A 17,751-nucleotide genomic window follows, 5' to 3' on the forward strand; every position below is an offset into this window, starting at 1 on the left:
AGTCAAATGGAGAAAAACTGTCTTCACTACTTTTGAGCAATATATATATTTAACCAGAAAGTTTGTAGAAGCCTACAAGATGGTGACTGGAAATCTCAGGATGGCTTTGCCATGTATGGCTTAAGGAGATGCAGCATAACCTCATGTCCAACCGTCACACAACTCCCAAAATTACACGTGTCTCCATCAGTGAAGAAACAGACGCCGACGGACAAGGTGGTGTAGTCAGTGAGGCCGCAAGTGCAGTGGGACGCGGCCACTAACCAGCCCTGGTTTCTTACCCCTCACTCGCCTCAGGTAGGTACCAAGATCTTCTCATGAAGCTCCTTCACATGTCATGATACAGGCTATATTTAATAGCACATTACTGCTGTTTCCACTATCAGAAAAAACTTGGACAGAGGACACCTCATCCATTGGGGTGCCCATTAAGGCAAGTATTTACAAAAAACTTAGCAGCAGCACCACGCTCCCTCAACACCGAGGACAAGGATCAAGCGCTTTCGCAGGTTTCCGCCGAGGCTTCCTTCACGACAACCAGCATCAAAGACCGGGGGGCGGGGGGGAGGAGCCAGATAAGAGAAAGCGAAACGAGCGCAGAAACTGCTTTCCGCCAGGGCGGGGAGGGAAGCCGTGCTTCTCCAGGGGAGCCTCCGGCCACCGGCGAGGCGCAGACCCTCCTGGGGCTCAATCGGCGCCCGAAGGCCGGGGCCCAACGGCCCTAACGGACACTGCGCCCCACGCACGCGGCCCTACCCCCCCGCAGCGGGCCGGGCGGCGAGGGCGGGGCCAGCCGCGCGCCCCGCTCCGCAGCGCCCCCCCTCCGCCATTTCTCGTTGGGCGCCGGCGGTCGGCATCTCTTCCTCCGCCTGGCAGGGGAGCCATGGGCAGCCGGCGCGGAGCGGAGCCGAGCGGGGCCGAGCCCGCAGGGATGCCGCCTGCTGCGAGGTACGGCTGGGAAGGCGGCGGCGGCCAGCCGCCTTTCCCTTAGTGGGTCGCGGCCCGTGGGGCGGGGGTGCCCGTCTGTGGTGTGGGCGTCGGAGTTGTTCCGTTAGAGCAGCCGGAGCGAGGGCTGCGGCGGCCCCTCACTGCCCTGGGGGGGCCGGGCCGCCCACGCTCGGCGCAGCGCCGCGGTGTGCTCCCCCCTCTCCCTCGGCGAGGGGGGGTGTCAGGGGCGCCGGGCCTGGCTTCCCGAGCTGCCGAAAGGTCCCTGGTTTCTGTTAGCGCTGCGCTGGGCGCGTTGTGGAGGCCGCTGTTGGCCGGCATCTGTGTCCCCGCAGCACGTTTTGGCGTAATGCCAGCTGAATCGCACATAAAAACAGCGGGTTATTGGGATTGTTTCTTCGGCAGTGTCACTGAATGCAAAATGGACCCTAGCGATAGTCTGTGAGGTGCGTTGTAGCTGCGTTTGATGCAGGTAATCGTGTGGCTCAAGGCCGGAAATTTGTAAGGAAAAATAGACAGCGGTAGACTCTGACAGAGCTTGTTGTCGCAAGTGCTCTTTTGTTGTCCCCCCAGCCGTGCTGGGGCGGCGCAGGGCAGCCGAGGAGTCTGTTGGCGTGTTTTAATGTTGCATGTCCTGCACTGGTTCCTCCAGGGGCATGTCTGGCTCCCCAGAAGCACTGCTGGCAGTGTATGGAAAATGGACTTCTGGTTAACGGACTTGCATTATTAAGGTTAAATGATTTAAATATCCTTAGAAGTGACTTATCCAAAGTCCCCCAGCAAAGCCAGGAATAGAGTGTGGGCATAACATTACAACCCACAGTGCAATTCCCTAGGTCGCATGGTTTCAGTAGTAAAGTTGATCCATACATTGTGTTATCTGTGTAGATTTAGAATGTTCCTTTGCTGACTTCTCTGCCTGAAACATCTCCTGTGGTGTCTGTCTGTCTGTCTCTCTCTCTCAATGTTCTGATAAGTAGATTTCTATAAATAAACTTACCATCTGCTTGTTTCAAAGAATAGAGTGTGTTTTCTCCTTTACTGATGTGGGACTTCTCTGAAATACAAGCCAGTGACTTTTGAAACTTCAAAGCCTGCTTTTTTTCTGATTGGAAGCAAATACAAAACAACCCAGCCTGAACTTCAGTTAAAAATGAGCTGCCACTAAAGATGATGTGGAAGCGTGAAGCTGAGTTTTCAAAGCGCTGGGGGCTTCAGGCAGCTTCCAGGGGAGTTACTGTGAGCCCAGGCTAATGAGGTGAGTGGCGGCTCACCTCACTAGTACTACTCACTAGTATTTCTGTGGCTTCTCTCCAGGGATTGCTGAAGCTCTGAAGAGGAAGAGTAACAAAAGCTCATCAAAGTTCTGGTAGGAATGGTTTTCCCCTGGAATTTCACTGGCGTTGATAGATCTGCGGAAGACATCCAGATTCAGACAACTGTGTAAACCTGGAGATAAACCTGTTTTGTCACATTTTTCTTACATGTTCTAAGGTGCTAAACACATAACGGCTTTGAATATGCATCGTGTAAGATACATGTGTTGTTCAGCATACAAAGCCATACACAAGTCACTTCAGATTCCAAGAGTGGGATAGTTGTTATTCATGACAGCATGTACAGCAAGGATCAAAGGTATGCAAATACATCTAATTGCGTAGTACTATATATGGAGTGCTTTGAATGTGTTTTGTGATTAATTGCAAGGATTAAGACATAAAGGAGATATTTTGCTAAGTGTATTCAGGATCCTCAAAGTTTTACCCTTAAGAGAGAATTTTGAACAGCCTGAAAAGTCAGATCCTGCAGGTGTAACTGTTCTTTAAAGTGACTGTGAATATTTTATCTTGTCACATTCACTAGTGCCAAAACTAAATGGACTTGATAGATATGTGTAACTTAATAGCTTTCTAGTTTGCTGATATCAGTGATAAACTTAAAGATTTTGTAACTAGTAAATCTTACTTTCTATCATTTTTAATTTTGATTGAAAAGAGGAAGACTTGTATTTTATATCTCCTAAATATTCCTCATGCTTGAACAAATTAATAAAATGAACCAAACTGAAATGAAAAGAACGTTCTCTTTGTCTGTGGAATTATGATTATCGGTTGCACAGATACAGGTTCTCAGCATTTATCCAATGACTTCCTATAGTCATGCTAAAACTTTGAGCAGAGGATGATTGACATCTCAGATAAGGGGTTTTTTAATTAATCTGATTTTAATATAGTGTGTTAAGTTTGACCATAGTATGCTTTGTCATTATTTAAAATTTTAAGCTGTTTGTTTTGCAGAGAAAATAATTTAAGTTGTATTGAAAAATAATTTTAAATTAAAAAACAATTTATTTGTATTAAACCTGAGGAGAAGATTCTTTGGAAACAGTTACACCCTTGCCCAGCCGTCTATAGATTCACAGTTGCTCCTTAGTACTTTGCCTGTAATTCGTAATGTAATATGTGAATATTAATGCTATGAAGATAATAAATGGTGTAAAATAATAACATCGAGGAGAGGGAATATTTTAATAGACCTTAGGTATTAAAAAATTGTAACATACACTTCATAACTTTCATATAATTATATAATTTTATAATTTTTTTTTTTTCTAACCTCCCTCTTGATCTACTCTGTTTCTGGAAACATTTTTTACAACAGTGATGAGTTCTTGTAATATTTCAAATAAAGCTAAGCAATGTTTATTTTCATGGTATTAAGTTGGAGTGAATGGCACAGAATTTTCAGATGCTATCTTCATGCAAAATTAATACAAATAATCATACAATGCTTTCTGTATTTATTTGAAATAGTAAGAGCCCTTTCCATGTGAAAAAAGGAAAGTGCTATTGTCATGAAATTGCCTGACTAATCTGAGGATCCTTGCCCCACCCCTGATAGCAGTAACTGTTTTAGTACCACTGCCTCCCCCCCAAACATTGAAGAGGTTAAAATGTACATAGACCTTCTTTTACTTGCAAGTAATTTACTAAGATGATTTGCTGAATGTGATTGTTTTTAATGTATTTGCAGGTGCAAAAGCAAAATAGTTATTTTACAATCAGTAGGTTATATTTCTTAATCACTGTGGAAACATTGATGGATGGACCAATGCATTTTTATCAACTTGGTAAGTTGCCTGTACCTTTATATTGTAAGAGGAGTAGTGCTGCTAATTTTTCACTAACACTCCTCCTGAGTTACTGAAGTAAGATACCATCATCTTATTATAGAGCTCTCCCTGGAATAATTCACAGAATCAAGAATCTAGTGTATTATATTCTACATACTCCATTCTATACATAAACCATGATTTTCCCATAAGAAATAAATGCTTTGAAACAGCATACTGCAGTCTGCCTCTCTAAATGTCCAGTGAACTCTTAGCTGGATGTTTTCTTTTTCATTTCTTGTTCTAATTTTTTTCAGGACTCCTTAGTTTGTGGATTAGCAGGCACAACAAATGTTGGCTGAGCTGTAGTTGTAGTGAGAAACTGTTTTGATAGGATCATTTGATTCTGTAAAAAGGATAAGATGGTAAAGAAGATTCCCCATTCAGTTTACAGACCATCTTTATTTCTCCCATCTTAATTTCTCCATTTTTTTGGTCTAAGATTTTTTTTTTCTTGTCTGTGTCTCTTACATAAGAGTGTAACCTGCAAAATTTTGCAACTCTCCAACTATCTTTGCTAAACATGTTTGTTGAAACAAAGTTCTGAGGCAGTTTGAACTCCAGATGAACAGAATTTGATTTTGATAGGGGAGAGGCACTGAAAAATCACAAATATGGACAGAATAGAAAAATATTTATGTCAATAGGAAATACATCCGCAAGACAGCTGACACATGTGAGGTGGCTGGCATAACAGAATGGCAAAAGACCGTTTCCTTCTCCTAATCCGAAGGGGTTGCTCCAAGGAAGTGTGTTGTTACTAGAGTCTGTGCGCTGACACTATGTTTCTATAATGGGAATAGCCTTAATGTGCTAAAGGCTGTGTGCCTCTTGGGAGAAGGGAGAATTCCTGCCACAAATGATTACAAATCTGAGCTTGTGTTCAGGTAAAGAATAATAACTGTTAAAGTATTGCTTTGTTATCCATACCCACTGGATGTTTCTTCCAGATAGGTGATTTGTTACTATATGGCAAGAAACCAGTTGTTCTACTTTTAACTGCGCTTCTCTAAGAGGATGTTTATTATTCAGTAATAACATAGAAGAAAAAATGCAAAAGGAAGATGTACACGAGAGGATGTCTGTGGTTTGAATGGCAAAATGGAGCTTGAGAGAGATGAGTTTTCTGTCTTGTGGAAATATGAGTTTGCTGCATGTGCAACTCAAGTGAGCTGCTTAATCTCTCTGCATCTAATTTCAGAAGGGATGCTGGGAGCATAGTTTAATATTTGTGAGACAGATGTCCGAAGATCCAGATTTATAAGAGATACTTGGCTAAGTATCCATCCCAAATGATTTCAACAAACTTAGGTGCCCAAGTGTTTTTGTGTGTGCTTCTGTGTGTGCCCACTGCTAATTAAAGGGCCATTTTTAAGGGACTTCTCTGCAGCCATAAAGATTCTGTGCAGATATCTCTTTAATTGAGTAGGAAGTTTTTCCTTTCTTCTTGCAGTACTCTCTGCAAAAGTAAACAAGGATCATAAAATAACTGCATTAATCCATTAGGAAATTCTCGCAGTGTGTCTGGGACAGGACAGTTCCCACTAACTCGCTACTATTCTGAATCCCCTCTACTTTACCAGGAATATTTATTCTGGTGCTATGTTTCACATAGTCGGGGGTTGGACCAGATGACCTCTGGAGGTCCTTTCCAACCTCAACCATTCTGTGATACTCCTGTCCTATCCATTATTTGTAGATTTCCATAAAGATTGTTTTAATTTTTTATGAGCTATGTCCCAGATTTCTTTTCTCTTTTCATGGTCATTCTTACTGTGGCACATCTTGTTGACACGTCAAGTAGTTCTGTTATATTATTTGTCATAGTGTGGCACCTGAGAACCTCAATTGTGGACCAGAGTGCTACTGTGTTAGTTGCTGTACAAATGTGAAGTCAGACATTCCTCATGCTATAGAAGTTACCATTTTAAGTGAGATGAGGAGAATAAAAGAACATGTAAAGGCAGTATTGATCGGCACAGTTCAACAGAGGTAGCAGGCTAACGGTGTTTTGGGTATTGTTATATTTTTGGGTAGAGGGTTTAGGTATCAAGACAAAAGAGAGTTCATGCAGAAGAGCTCTAGGGAAAATAATGAAGTTATTTTGCATGTATTTCCATGGAGTTCGTCTAAAGTGTGAGAAAAAGCATGCATGTTTGAAATTAAACTAATAACTTCTTTGGCCGACTGAGTTTGGGAGCGGCATCTCATCAGTAGGAAGACAGACCACAAAATGCCTTTAAAATAAGGACAGGAAGTTTGTATTTGTTGCACTCGGAAAGCGGAAGGGAGCTAAAGGATCTTGAGAAAAAAATTAGAAGGGTCACAACAATAATTTCAAGAGTGTCTTGAAGCAATATGCTGAATGACAGGCTGAATGGGGCCTTAATCATGCCCTGTGACAGGAGAAGAAGTGTTGTAGCATCTGTTTGTGGTTTTTTCCTTTTCTTTTGCAGGCAGAGAATAGAATGCTGTAGAGTTAAACATCCACAGGGAAATGTTACAGAAACAGGACACAGTGGGAGTTACAGAGTAGAGCCTGAAATAGGGAGTTACAGGAGTTAGCTGACAATAATGTTCTTCAAGCAGTAATAGCATCTTTTTGCAGACCAGTTTTAAGATTCTTGTCGTGACTTAAAATGGCGTTTAATAGACAGGAGTGAGCTACCTGAAATATAGTCAGAATCCTCTAAGACAATATTTGATTGATAAGAACATCTTAAGTATGTTTATTCACACTGAGTCTTGAACCTCATCTGGCAGGGATCAGCATAAGCCTGAACCACAGTGTACTTGTCAAAGAACTAGCTCCTAGGAGCCTCAGATTAATGACAGAGGTTGGAAGGGGACATCCCGTACTCTGGGGAAGGAGGGAAGGGTAGAGGAAAGTAGGAGGAAGATGATGTGAAAGAAAAACAGTTCCACTGAGGGAATACTGAGTATTGTCTTTAGTTGTTGCAAATTAATATTGCCAATAGTAAGCTAATAATCAGATATTGTGGACATACAAATGCATTAATACATAGTTTCATTTTCCAGTGTACATCAGCATTCTGTGTACAGCTTGTTGCAGCTTGCCTGGTAAGAGTTTTTATTGTCTTTCAAATGCTTTTCCTAAGACAGTTCAAAAAACTTGCATATTCTCACCAAAGCATCATTTTAAAACTTCATGCTTTTTGAAGAAAGAACTTAATAGAAATACAACACAGGAGGACAGTCCTTTGCATTGTTGTTTCTATTGTGCTGAACTCTGTTCTATGGTTGCTTTATTTTGGGGCAAATTTTGGGCTGCTCTAATTGGGTTTATTGATTAGAATTGTTGTAATCTTACATTTGTTTGCCATTCATATTGGTGGGTTGTTTGTTTTTTGGCTTTTTTTTCCCTTTCTAGAAAGATTTCTGGGAGGGCCACCTCTCAACCTACAAATGGAATCTTGCAATTTTCAGCACACTTTGTCCTGGCAGGCAAAAAGTGATCCAACTGTGCCAACATACTATCGCGTGCTGTACATTGACCACAGGCAAGTCTCATTTGATAAGACGCAAATTTTACTTTTAATGTTTATCGACTCAAAATACTAAGGCTGGGCTTTTCTTGTTTGTTTGTCTGTCTGTTTTTCCACTCAGAAATGCTTTCTCCTACCCCCCAATGCTTTCTTGTCTCAGAGAATCCAGATAGATTATTTTGATCTTTTTTAACTTGTTTTGATTTACAGGAACTGGAAGACTGCTAAACAATGTTCAAATATTACACAGCTCTCCTGTAATTTGACAGATGATTTTGAAGAGTTTTCCAGTCAGTATTCTGCATTGGTTCAGAGCTTCATAGGAACTGAAGTATTCAATTCTTCTGTACTTCATTTTGTGCCATATCTTGACAGTAAGTTCTCTGCACATTTTAGTAGTTTTTTGTCATAGCTGTTGTATAAATTATATTCTGCTACCTTTACAGTAAAACACTGCAAAGTAACTTGGTCAGTAGCTTACTCCTTTATCTAAGAGAATATGAATTTGTATATAATCTATCACATATCAGTTACAAGACACAGAATATTTAGACAGCTTTCTAAAATTAGTGGCTACAGTAGTTCTGATAAATGGACAAGGCTCTGGTTTTGAAATAAAATGTATAATATAGAGGAAATAGCGTCACATCAAGCATTGACAAGCACAAAGTAAAAATTTCTTAAGCGCATAAGATACATAACTTAAAAAAACCAAACCAAAACAAAACATTGTTTTTATGTCTTCAAGTAGTCAACGTTAAGAGTTAAAGAAATACCATGTTTGCACTAGGTGTAGGGGAAGAGATTTAATTGTTTGTTCATCAGCCTGCTCTTTTCCCTTTCCTTGCTGAAAGAAGATGGTTATTATCTGTGACTTTTTCTAATGCTAGAGGTGGCTTCCCCCGTAGTTGTGCTTAGTATTCAGTTTTGAAGTAACAGAGGCAGAGGTTGAGGAACAATTGGAGGACTATGGAGGAGAAATAGGTCATGTTACCTGTGAATTCAGCACGGCGGTAGCCGCTGCTGTGTCCACTTACAGTCTCAGAAATGATGAAAAATTGGAGGGCATGGAGGGAATAGTCATAAGGATAACTGAAGGATTTGAGAACATCCCTCTGAGGTGGAGGCCTTCAGTCTTTCAGCAGTTAGTTTAATAACAAGAAGGATCAGAAGGTGCATTGACTACTAGTTAATATGATGGCAAGCTTCTTCAGTCTTGTAAATAAAGCATAACAGCATGCCCTGACTGGAAGCTGAAGCTAGGTAAATTTTAGCTAGGAACAAAAGGCATATTTTGAATTGACCACTGGAACAAACTGTCAGGTGCTCTGACTGATTATCCATCACTGGCAACTTGTAAATTGAAATTGGATGTTTCGCTAGTGGTTCTCTAATTCAAACCATAAGCAATTGAGTGAAGTCATGTTTTCCAGGGCATGGGACATAGATGAACCCTGTAGTCCTGTTTTGTTTTACAGTGCCTGAATAGGAAAGAATCAGTATTCCATGATATTTCCTTACTGGATGTAGTTGATACCTACCTTCAAATACCTATGGTGGAACCTCACTCCTGTTGACAGATGGATTGAGCAAAGACAGAAAGGCTTCATAACAAAGAGCCAGGAGAACAACCACATTTGACTATAACCAGATTTAAGCTAATGTTTATTTGTAACTTAAAACAAAAGATGAGAAAGGAGTAAGTGTGCAACCCTTTGAGTAGGACATGCTTTCCTGTTTGAGAGTAGATGGAAGCTCACATTTGTTCCAAGTATTAAACTTTTTTTTTTCCTTTCTACCCTGTTTCAGGAGCAGAAGTAGTTAGCAAATGTATATTGCTTTTTTGAATTTTGCAGAGGTTGGCAAACCAGTCTCCACCTTGATCAAAATGTACATGCTTCTGGAAGAGACAAAAGTGAAATGCAAACTCTAAATTTTCATTGTTTTTTTCCCCCACAACGTACTATGCAGAAATGGAGAATTATGGAGGTAGTTTGTTCTCACACCATTTTCCAACATTCCTACTTCTTTCCTGTATTGGAGGAGAGAAGATCTTAGGCTTGATTCGCTACAGAAGTTCCTCTGATCTTGATGGATGTGTAGTTTTGGAGAGAGGAGAGAGTTAGTGTGTGTGGCTCTTCAACCTCATATGTGTTCTGAGTACCTGAACTTGAGAGACTACTTTGAACTCAGTGGAAGTCTCACAGAAGTGTAACTATGTTTCGCTAGGTCCTCTGTTTTAGTTTTAGAGTTTTTAGTCTTTGGAGCTCAGCTGTCAAGTTTAGACCTATAGCCTTCCTTGCAGCCAGTATGAATATGTGCAGGGCTACACACCACTGAATTTCTACAAAGATTCCTTCCAGAGAGTGACTAGAAGATGATGATGAGCAATAAAGTAATCAGCTTTTCCTATACATTAACCTCAGCTTTCCTCTCAAATAGATAAAAAGCTCACATCTCTGTGGAGCTGAAGCAAAGCCTTTGTCACCTTTCTGCTGCTTCTCTCCCCTCCACTGCTTTCTGTTTTTAAAGTCTAGTCATGTGGGAAAAGATCGTTTGACTGTGGAACTTAAAAGTGGCAAGGCCTTGTGGATTTACAGCAGTGACATACTCGGGAATCTGATTAGTCAGCTATATATCCATCACCAAAATAGAATTGGTACTGAATACATAGTGTATATTTTTTCCATCTTTTTTTCTCTTTCTTTTTTTTCAATAGCACGCCTGGGACCACCAGAAGTTAATATCAGTTCCTGTCTAAACTGCATAAATGTCACCATAAAGCTGCCAGCTTCTCACCTCAGAAAAAATGACAAGCTACTGTCTTTAATTAATATATATGAAGAGCTTGATTATGATATAACACTGAAAACACTTGATGGAGAGCATAAGGTAAAGAACTTCTTGTTTTATTTGTGCTTTAGGGGAGAAATACAGAAAGACATTATTAAAATGGCCATGATGGTTGGCAGATTCACAGAAGGAAATATGTGAACAGAAGATACTTAGAAGAAAACAAAGAGAATGGCCAACATAATCTTAGCTTCCTTTTACTGCAGAGAAGCAGGCCTGGAAGAGGAATACTACTTGTCCTATATCTTTACTTGAAATAAAGCACAGGACACTGGCTCAAGTGATTATTTTCTGGGAAGACAAGGGAAAGACAGTGTAGCAGAAACTACGAGCAGGTGTATGTACAGCTGACAGGAAAATATGTTCAGAAAGCAGTTCAGTAGTTTTCTGTCAAACTGGAAAAATGTATCCAGTTAGTTTCTGAAACAACCTATTCTGGGTCTGGTACTATTTAATTTTTTTTTTTTTTTGGTATGCTGAAATAGAGAGGTAGATAGGCATGATTAGAATTTAAAATGATCCTCACAAAATGGAGAAATAATCTTAAAATAATAGGAGATAATTCAATAAGGACCAGTGCAAGGCATAACACTTAAGAATAATTGTCTGTGTAGTAAGTAGAGTGGTAACAGCTACACAGGCAGCAGTTTTGCCAGAAACGATGAGAGCATTCTATAATATTAGAAGCTAAACATGACTGACATGTTGCTGAGAGATAAAAAAATCATATTTTTACATACTCAGTACTTGTAAAGCCCACCTACCCCGCACCAGTCTGGGGTTCAGAAAAGGCACAGACCAGTTGAGCAGGATCCAAAAAGGAACAGTGAGGACTGTGGGGCATCCTGACAGGACCTGCAAGGAAATGCTGGAATAATAGGGGATGGCTTAGTGTAAGCAAGCAAAGCACAGTTAGAGGCTAGAGTCTCTGAGTATGTAAACACTTACTACAGAAAAGGAGGAAATAAACCGTTCACTGTGACCAAAAACAGTGAAGTGAAATTGGCAGTTGTGTGGACTTCAGGTTAAACATCAAGAGAGACATTAATACCTGGGCTGGCAAAGCACTGGAATAAGTTGCCTAACTAGAGCGTGGACTGCCTGTACTAGAAGTTTTGAACAGCAGGTCAGACTGTTGGGAATTTAATCTGTCTAACTCATTCTGCCATGAGTCACAGAAGAAGGACCACAACTTGCCCACCATGGATATTTTTCCCCTGCTTTCTGAATCAGAATATCACTTGCAGTTTCAAATCTGTAGAATCTGTGAGGCTACTTCAAGGGGACATACAGTGACCAACAGTTGGAGACAGAAGGCAATTTATCTTTGATAACACAATATTTCACAAACAGGCATAATGTAGGCATCGTGACATCAGCTAGAACTAGAGATGAAGCAGTTGTCTAGGTAAACTGCTGAGTTACCGTGTCATTTTTTGCAGTTTCACACATGCTACTGCATTTCTCTGAAAGAGCCATAATGTTTTATCAGTGGTTGGGGATCTCTTTTTAGGCAAATAGCTAACTTTAAAACATTGTCTTTCATGGCAGAGGCCACGTGAGAAAACCACTAAAGAAATCTTTAATACTGTCATTCAAGAATTGTATCCGAACAGAAATTACTGCGTGTCTGTTATGGTCACTGCATCTCTAAACAAACATTCCATCCCATCAGCCTGGAAATGTATAACTACAGACTCGGTAGCTCAACAAGGTAACTGTGCTGTGGTGCAGGAATGGATTGTCTGACTTGATTATGTGCAAGTGTTTTCTCTTTACGTAGGAAGATTCACAAGTCAATTAATCCTAAAAATAATGAGAGAGAAAGTACCTTCCAAGTAATAAACATAAGTGAAATATAAAACCCCATCCGCTTTGGGGCTACAAATCTATTGTTAATCCTGTGAGCCATACAAGTCTCCACTAACTGCATAAATAGTTATCAAGGATGGTGTAATTTCTTTTTTAATTCCTGAATCTAATTTGAGATTTGGTCTTGTTTTGACTTTGGACCAGGTGACCTCCAGAGGTCCCTTTTAACTAAAATTATTCTGTGATTCTAAATAGCTGTTCTGAATGTGAAATATGAAATGTGGTCATTGGAAACTTCATTCATATATGTTTGTTTGGTTGGTTTTTTTCACTTGCAGATTATCATACAGTTGCAATCGCAGTTGCTGTATGTTTTTCACTGATGTTAGCTGGTGCCCTGAAGTGTGTGCATGCAGGAGGCTATATTCTTCAGAAAAAATCACTTCCGTATATCTTGGTATGTAATAATTCTCATATTTAACCTTCCTGGATAGGAGGAAGAAGTTTACCATCTGAAATTTCTAATCCTGTGCATTAGGTACAAGTTATGTAAGTACATGCAGTGCTTTAATTTGCAGTTTACCTATGTCAAAGATAGTCTATAGGCTGCTAAATCTTGTCTGTTCTGCAGAACAAATACTCAATATTTTTCAAAACCATTTCTTGCTACTTCTGTGACAAGTTACTAACAGAGATAGTGATGTGATCATCCCAAGCACCTTACTCGGTGCTTGTCAGGCCGCACCTGGAGTACTGTGTCCAGTTCTGGGCCCCACGGCCCAAGAAAGATGCAGACTAACTGGAGAGAGTCCAGAGGAGGGCCACAAAGATGAGCAAAGGGCTGGAGAACCTGCCCTGTGAGGAAAGACTGAAGGAGTTAGGTCTTTTCTCCCTGGAGAAGAGAAGGCTCAGGGCATACCTCATTACAGTATTCCAGTACTTGAAGAGAGGCTACAAACAGGACAGAGGCTCTCAAGACAGCAGGCAGTGGGTACAAGTTGCACCACGAGACGTTTCATCTTGATAGAAGAATGACATTTTTTACAGTGAGAACAATCGCTGGAACAACCTCCTCAAGGATGTGGTAGAGTCCCCATCACTGCAGGTTTTCAGTATGCGGTTAGACAGGGTGCTAGGTAATCTCATCTAGGCTCCCTCTCCCATGAAAGGTTGGATCAGATGATCTTTCGAGGTCCATTCTGAGCTGGGCTGTTCTATGATTCTATGAAGGGGAGACCCCCCCAAAGTAACTTTAAATGAACTCTTTATGGTACACAGAAGCAGGCTAGGTCCTACAGCAGAACACCCAGCGTAGGAGAATTAACCCCTTGCCTTTGAAAATTACCTTATATGTAAATCTCTCCTGCAGCAGACAAATTTCTTCTGCTATCTGAACAAGGGCAGTAACTCCAAAACAAAAAACCCACTCCAGTTCTTAGGTGAAGTGCATAGGGACAAGACCCATTCTCCACCAAGAAGGGTGCTCTGAAAACACTCAGGAGCAAAGTGTATCCATTGCTCCTTAGCAAAGCAGTTTCTGGCACATTTTGCCTCCATTATTTCACCCTGCGGCATTGTACTCCTCTCTAAGAACAAAACCAATTACCCCTATAATGTTTTTCCATTTATTACACCAAAAATCAGAGCATTCCCTGAAGATCTGAGGATAGTTTAGCCAGGTCCCTGGTTGCTGGAGTTTAAAGGCATTTTGAGAGATCCTACTACTGAAAGCAAATATTTTAAACTTGCCTTCAAGGTCTTTTCTTTATCACATTTCCATAGGAAAGCAAGCTGAAAAGACAAAAGGTAGCTTTAAGACCCAGTTGGGTATGGGCATATTGTTCCTGTAGTGATGCATAAAAATGGTCTAGAGTTGGGAGTTTGGGCCTCATTATCCCCAAAAGGTGAGCCAGTTATTTAGGCACATCTGGAGAAGAAAAGAGTCACTGTTAGTGCTCTAAGACTTTTTTTTTCTAAAGCTATGCTTCGTGGTTGTTGTCCACAAATGGAGTCAAGGACAGCATGTGAGAAGTGCTAAAAGTAAAAGTTTAGCAGCCTTGTAGGAGCAAGATCTGGATATTTGTTGTGTGTGAGATCATTTCCAACAACTAAGAACTTACTCTCAATTCACCTCAGCAAGGAGACAAAGGACAGACCATCAAAGACCTTGGTAGAGATGAGGCACTGCTTTGAGGAAGCAGTCTTTAAAGCATGTTGTTTCTCAGGTTTCCTGAGTCTGCTTTGTAACATCAACAGTAGCTTCTCAGTCAAAGGAAAAGTCCTCTTTACTGACCTTGCAGGTCCCCAACCTTGCAGTTTCACGTGTATCTCATACCATACATTGGGGTGCAGTTATGTGCAGATACGTCCCTGCCAGAAAAGTATCCTAGTTGTTAGTTCCAGAACTGCTACTAGCAAGTTCAGGATCACTTCTCTGGGTAGCCTGATGTCTGTCTTCCTTCTCCAGTCTCAGTAATGGTTGATTATTGTATTCTGTTATAAACAGGCATTAGTGAAAAGGATGCCTGATAGTGGAAAACTTAGTAGGAAAAAAAGGATATTTATATGCAAGTTATCTCTGCCAGAATCTAGAGCTGGCATAGTGTCTTAGAAACTAACTCCTGGACCAGGCTGTCATAATCTACCCGAATATTGGAGTTGGATGAAAACAAAAAGCAAAGGAAAAGAAAAGAAACAATATAGCTCGGAAAGAACCCTTACTCAGGGTGGGGGTAGGGGGGAGGATGGGCACATACACAAGGCAAACAGTACCTGCATCACCTTCCAAATGCTAAGCTATTCTCAGTAGTCACATATAGTGATTGGCAAAAAAGTCCATGATTAAGGAAAGAGTACTTAAGGAAGAAAGAAGGGTAATGGTAATATATCACTCAAATTTTTCCACTATTTTGAATAAAATAATATTTCTTTGACTTTTTCTGTGATCAATGTCATGTTTTAGCGCTTGAGGAAGCCAGTCCTGAGTCAGCTGATTTTTTATTTTAATAGAGAAGAGGCTGAACTGCCACTAAATTTCAAGCAAAAATAACAAGATTCCTGGGACTTGTTTCTATCCATCTTTGTTTGCTTTCTTTTTTTTTTTTAATAGTTTCTGACTTCTTTTACATTTAATTCTATGGGGTTTTTCAGCATAAATATTTTCCATTTTCTACAAATGTATCCAGAGCAGATTGGTATCAACTTTTTTGAAGACATTTTTCCTCATGTTTCTGTCCTTTGCTATGTCATTACCTTCATATCCCTAAGACTGCTGAACATGACTTTGCCAAGTAGTGTCTAAGGTTCATTTTTTTTTGTTGTCAACATTTTCCCCCAATGCTTTGAATATTCAATAATCCTCAGAAGTGCAGAGTAGACTGAGAAAATGGGACTTAGGATGTTATATAGTTCATTGCTTCAAATGGTACATTTCTAAAGGCTATTAAAATTGATCATCCATGTAAGGCTTCTCTTTTGCATGGTAACTGCAAGAGCTAATAGAGCGTTGCAAGACTCACCTCAGATTTAAGATGTATTTCTAAAATAAGCTTTTAGTCTTGGAAAGATATCTCAAAAACTAGAATTAAAATATTTCATACCTGACACTGCTTGGCACTAGTGTCATTTCTTTGAGGTTGTCCAATGCTGTGTGCCTTGATTTGTAGTGAAGACTGTCATATTTACAGGAATGGAGAAGAGGGAACAATCCTAGATGCCTTGAACTCTGCAGAAAAAGCCAAAAATGTGGCACAGAAGGAATCGTTTGTTTGACGACCTCATGATTGGGGGTATCTTTTTCATATTTTTCTATGCGTGTGTGCAAATGTGGTTGACTTCTTTTAATTCACTTTGCTCTTTTAGGTATCCATCAGGACGTTAGCCTATTCACCTTGGACGTTTGAATCTGAAGAAATAGCCTCTGTAGAGATCATTTACAAAGAGGTTAAAAAAAAGGCAAATGAATCCAGCGGTGGTGTTAGTGATGAAGATGACAGTGATGACAGTGACAGCGATGCCATAAGTAATCATGACTATACAAGGCGTGATATCATAAGTAGAGTGCCTCATTCCTCTGACAGGCCAGATGTATTCGTGCAGTACTCTACAAACAGTACATGTGATGACAGCAGCAGCCAGGCAAGTGAAAATCCAGACGCTGACCCAGAAGATTTTGAAGAGCCTGAGATGGACATTGAAGAAGACAAAGATGCAAGTAGCAAGTTACTTAATCCTTTCTCTGAGGTAAACTGTAACTATTCTTCTAGGCAAAGGAACAGTGCTTGCTTTACCATTAACTTAAAAACTGTGCTGTTGGGAGCCTCTGAAGAGAACGTGGAGAGTTCTGCAGCTCTTCTTTCTTCCCAGGAAGATGCGGTTCTTCTTCCCAGGCAATGTACTCGTGCTTTTGAATCACCACTCCTGGATGATACAGAAAGTGAGCAGAAACCACACTGTCATAACGGCTCTCATGAGTGGCAAAATTCCTCTCATTCTTCTGATGAAAGTGACTCATCAGATTCAGATATGGACCAAAAAAATGAATACATAAGAAGATGAATAAGTGAGAACCACTATTATTTTATAACATACAAATTTATATTGTCCAACTTTATTTCTGGACTCAACCTACAGATCGTGTCTTTCTCTCTTTTTAACATTCCATGAGTGTATGCCTGAACACTGAAAATATGCAACACTCATTTTTTTAACAAATAATTCTCTCATCTCTCCAGGTTGTTCCAGGTATGGTTCAGGTTGGATTATCCACAGAGAAACAAAAATGACTGTTCGGATGCAGCAGAAAGAGTAGTTACTTCATTTTGCAGTTTGATAGTGAATGATACCTTTTAGCTATTACAAAGGTTTTCTATAAGTCAAGTGAGAAGTTAGTTTGTAGTAGAGGGAGTTGTGAGTGGCTGGTCTCTCAACCAGACCACTCTTTTAATTTGAAAGGACTCTGCTATTATTTTTTAGCTCTGTTACTCTGAAACCTGTTTTGCTGGATGGATTGCTGTATTCAAGTCAGTGAACTGATTTCTACATTTGTGCAGAGAAAGATGATCAAGTGAAATAATGGGGGCAGAGATAAGGATGCTCAGCTTACAAAAGGGTTCTCCTTATTGTGAATCAAGGCATTAAATACACTTTTCAATAACTTTTAAAATATAATTTTGTGCAATTATTGAATACTACACTTTTAAAAAAATCTTTTTATGACATGTAAGTGTTACTGCAGTGTACAGTTATACTTTAACATTTGTGCTTCATAAAAAGAAAATGTTTCTTATCACTGTCTGAATTTTTACTGTGGCTCCTACATGCCTTTGAAAAGCGATGTGAGTTAGCCTGCTAAGAATTTACTCCTTATAGGAAGGCTTTTAGGTATCATATAGCTGAAAAAACAACTTTTTTCACCTTGTGTTGAACTGCTTTGGTGCTACTTTTCTGCCTGCAAGCAGTTTC

The 17,751-nt window shown here is 40.2% G+C and overlaps 1 protein-coding gene across 1 annotated transcript; it reads left to right on the plus strand.

Annotated features, from left to right (window-relative positions):
- The first annotated feature begins 860 nt into the window (after positions 1-860).
- Positions 861-17,571, plus strand: IFNAR2 (interferon alpha and beta receptor subunit 2). Its single transcript, XM_072845513.1, has 11 exons — positions 861-948; positions 2,263-2,314; positions 2,440-2,580; positions 3,979-4,075; positions 7,157-7,198; positions 7,509-7,638; positions 7,834-7,997; positions 10,343-10,515; positions 12,028-12,190; positions 12,627-12,745; positions 16,150-17,571. The coding sequence occupies exons 4-11, from the start codon at positions 4,045-4,047 to the stop codon at positions 16,843-16,845; spliced, it is 1,518 nt and encodes a 505-aa protein (XP_072701614.1). The 5' UTR covers positions 861-948; positions 2,263-2,314; positions 2,440-2,580; positions 3,979-4,044; the 3' UTR covers positions 16,846-17,571.
- The last annotated feature ends 180 nt before the right edge of the window (positions 17,572-17,751 follow it).

Source organism: Ciconia boyciana, chromosome 1 (assembly GCF_034638445.1).
Source record: "Ciconia boyciana chromosome 1, ASM3463844v1, whole genome shotgun sequence".
Taxonomy (NCBI): Eukaryota; Metazoa; Chordata; class Aves; order Ciconiiformes; family Ciconiidae; genus Ciconia; species Ciconia boyciana.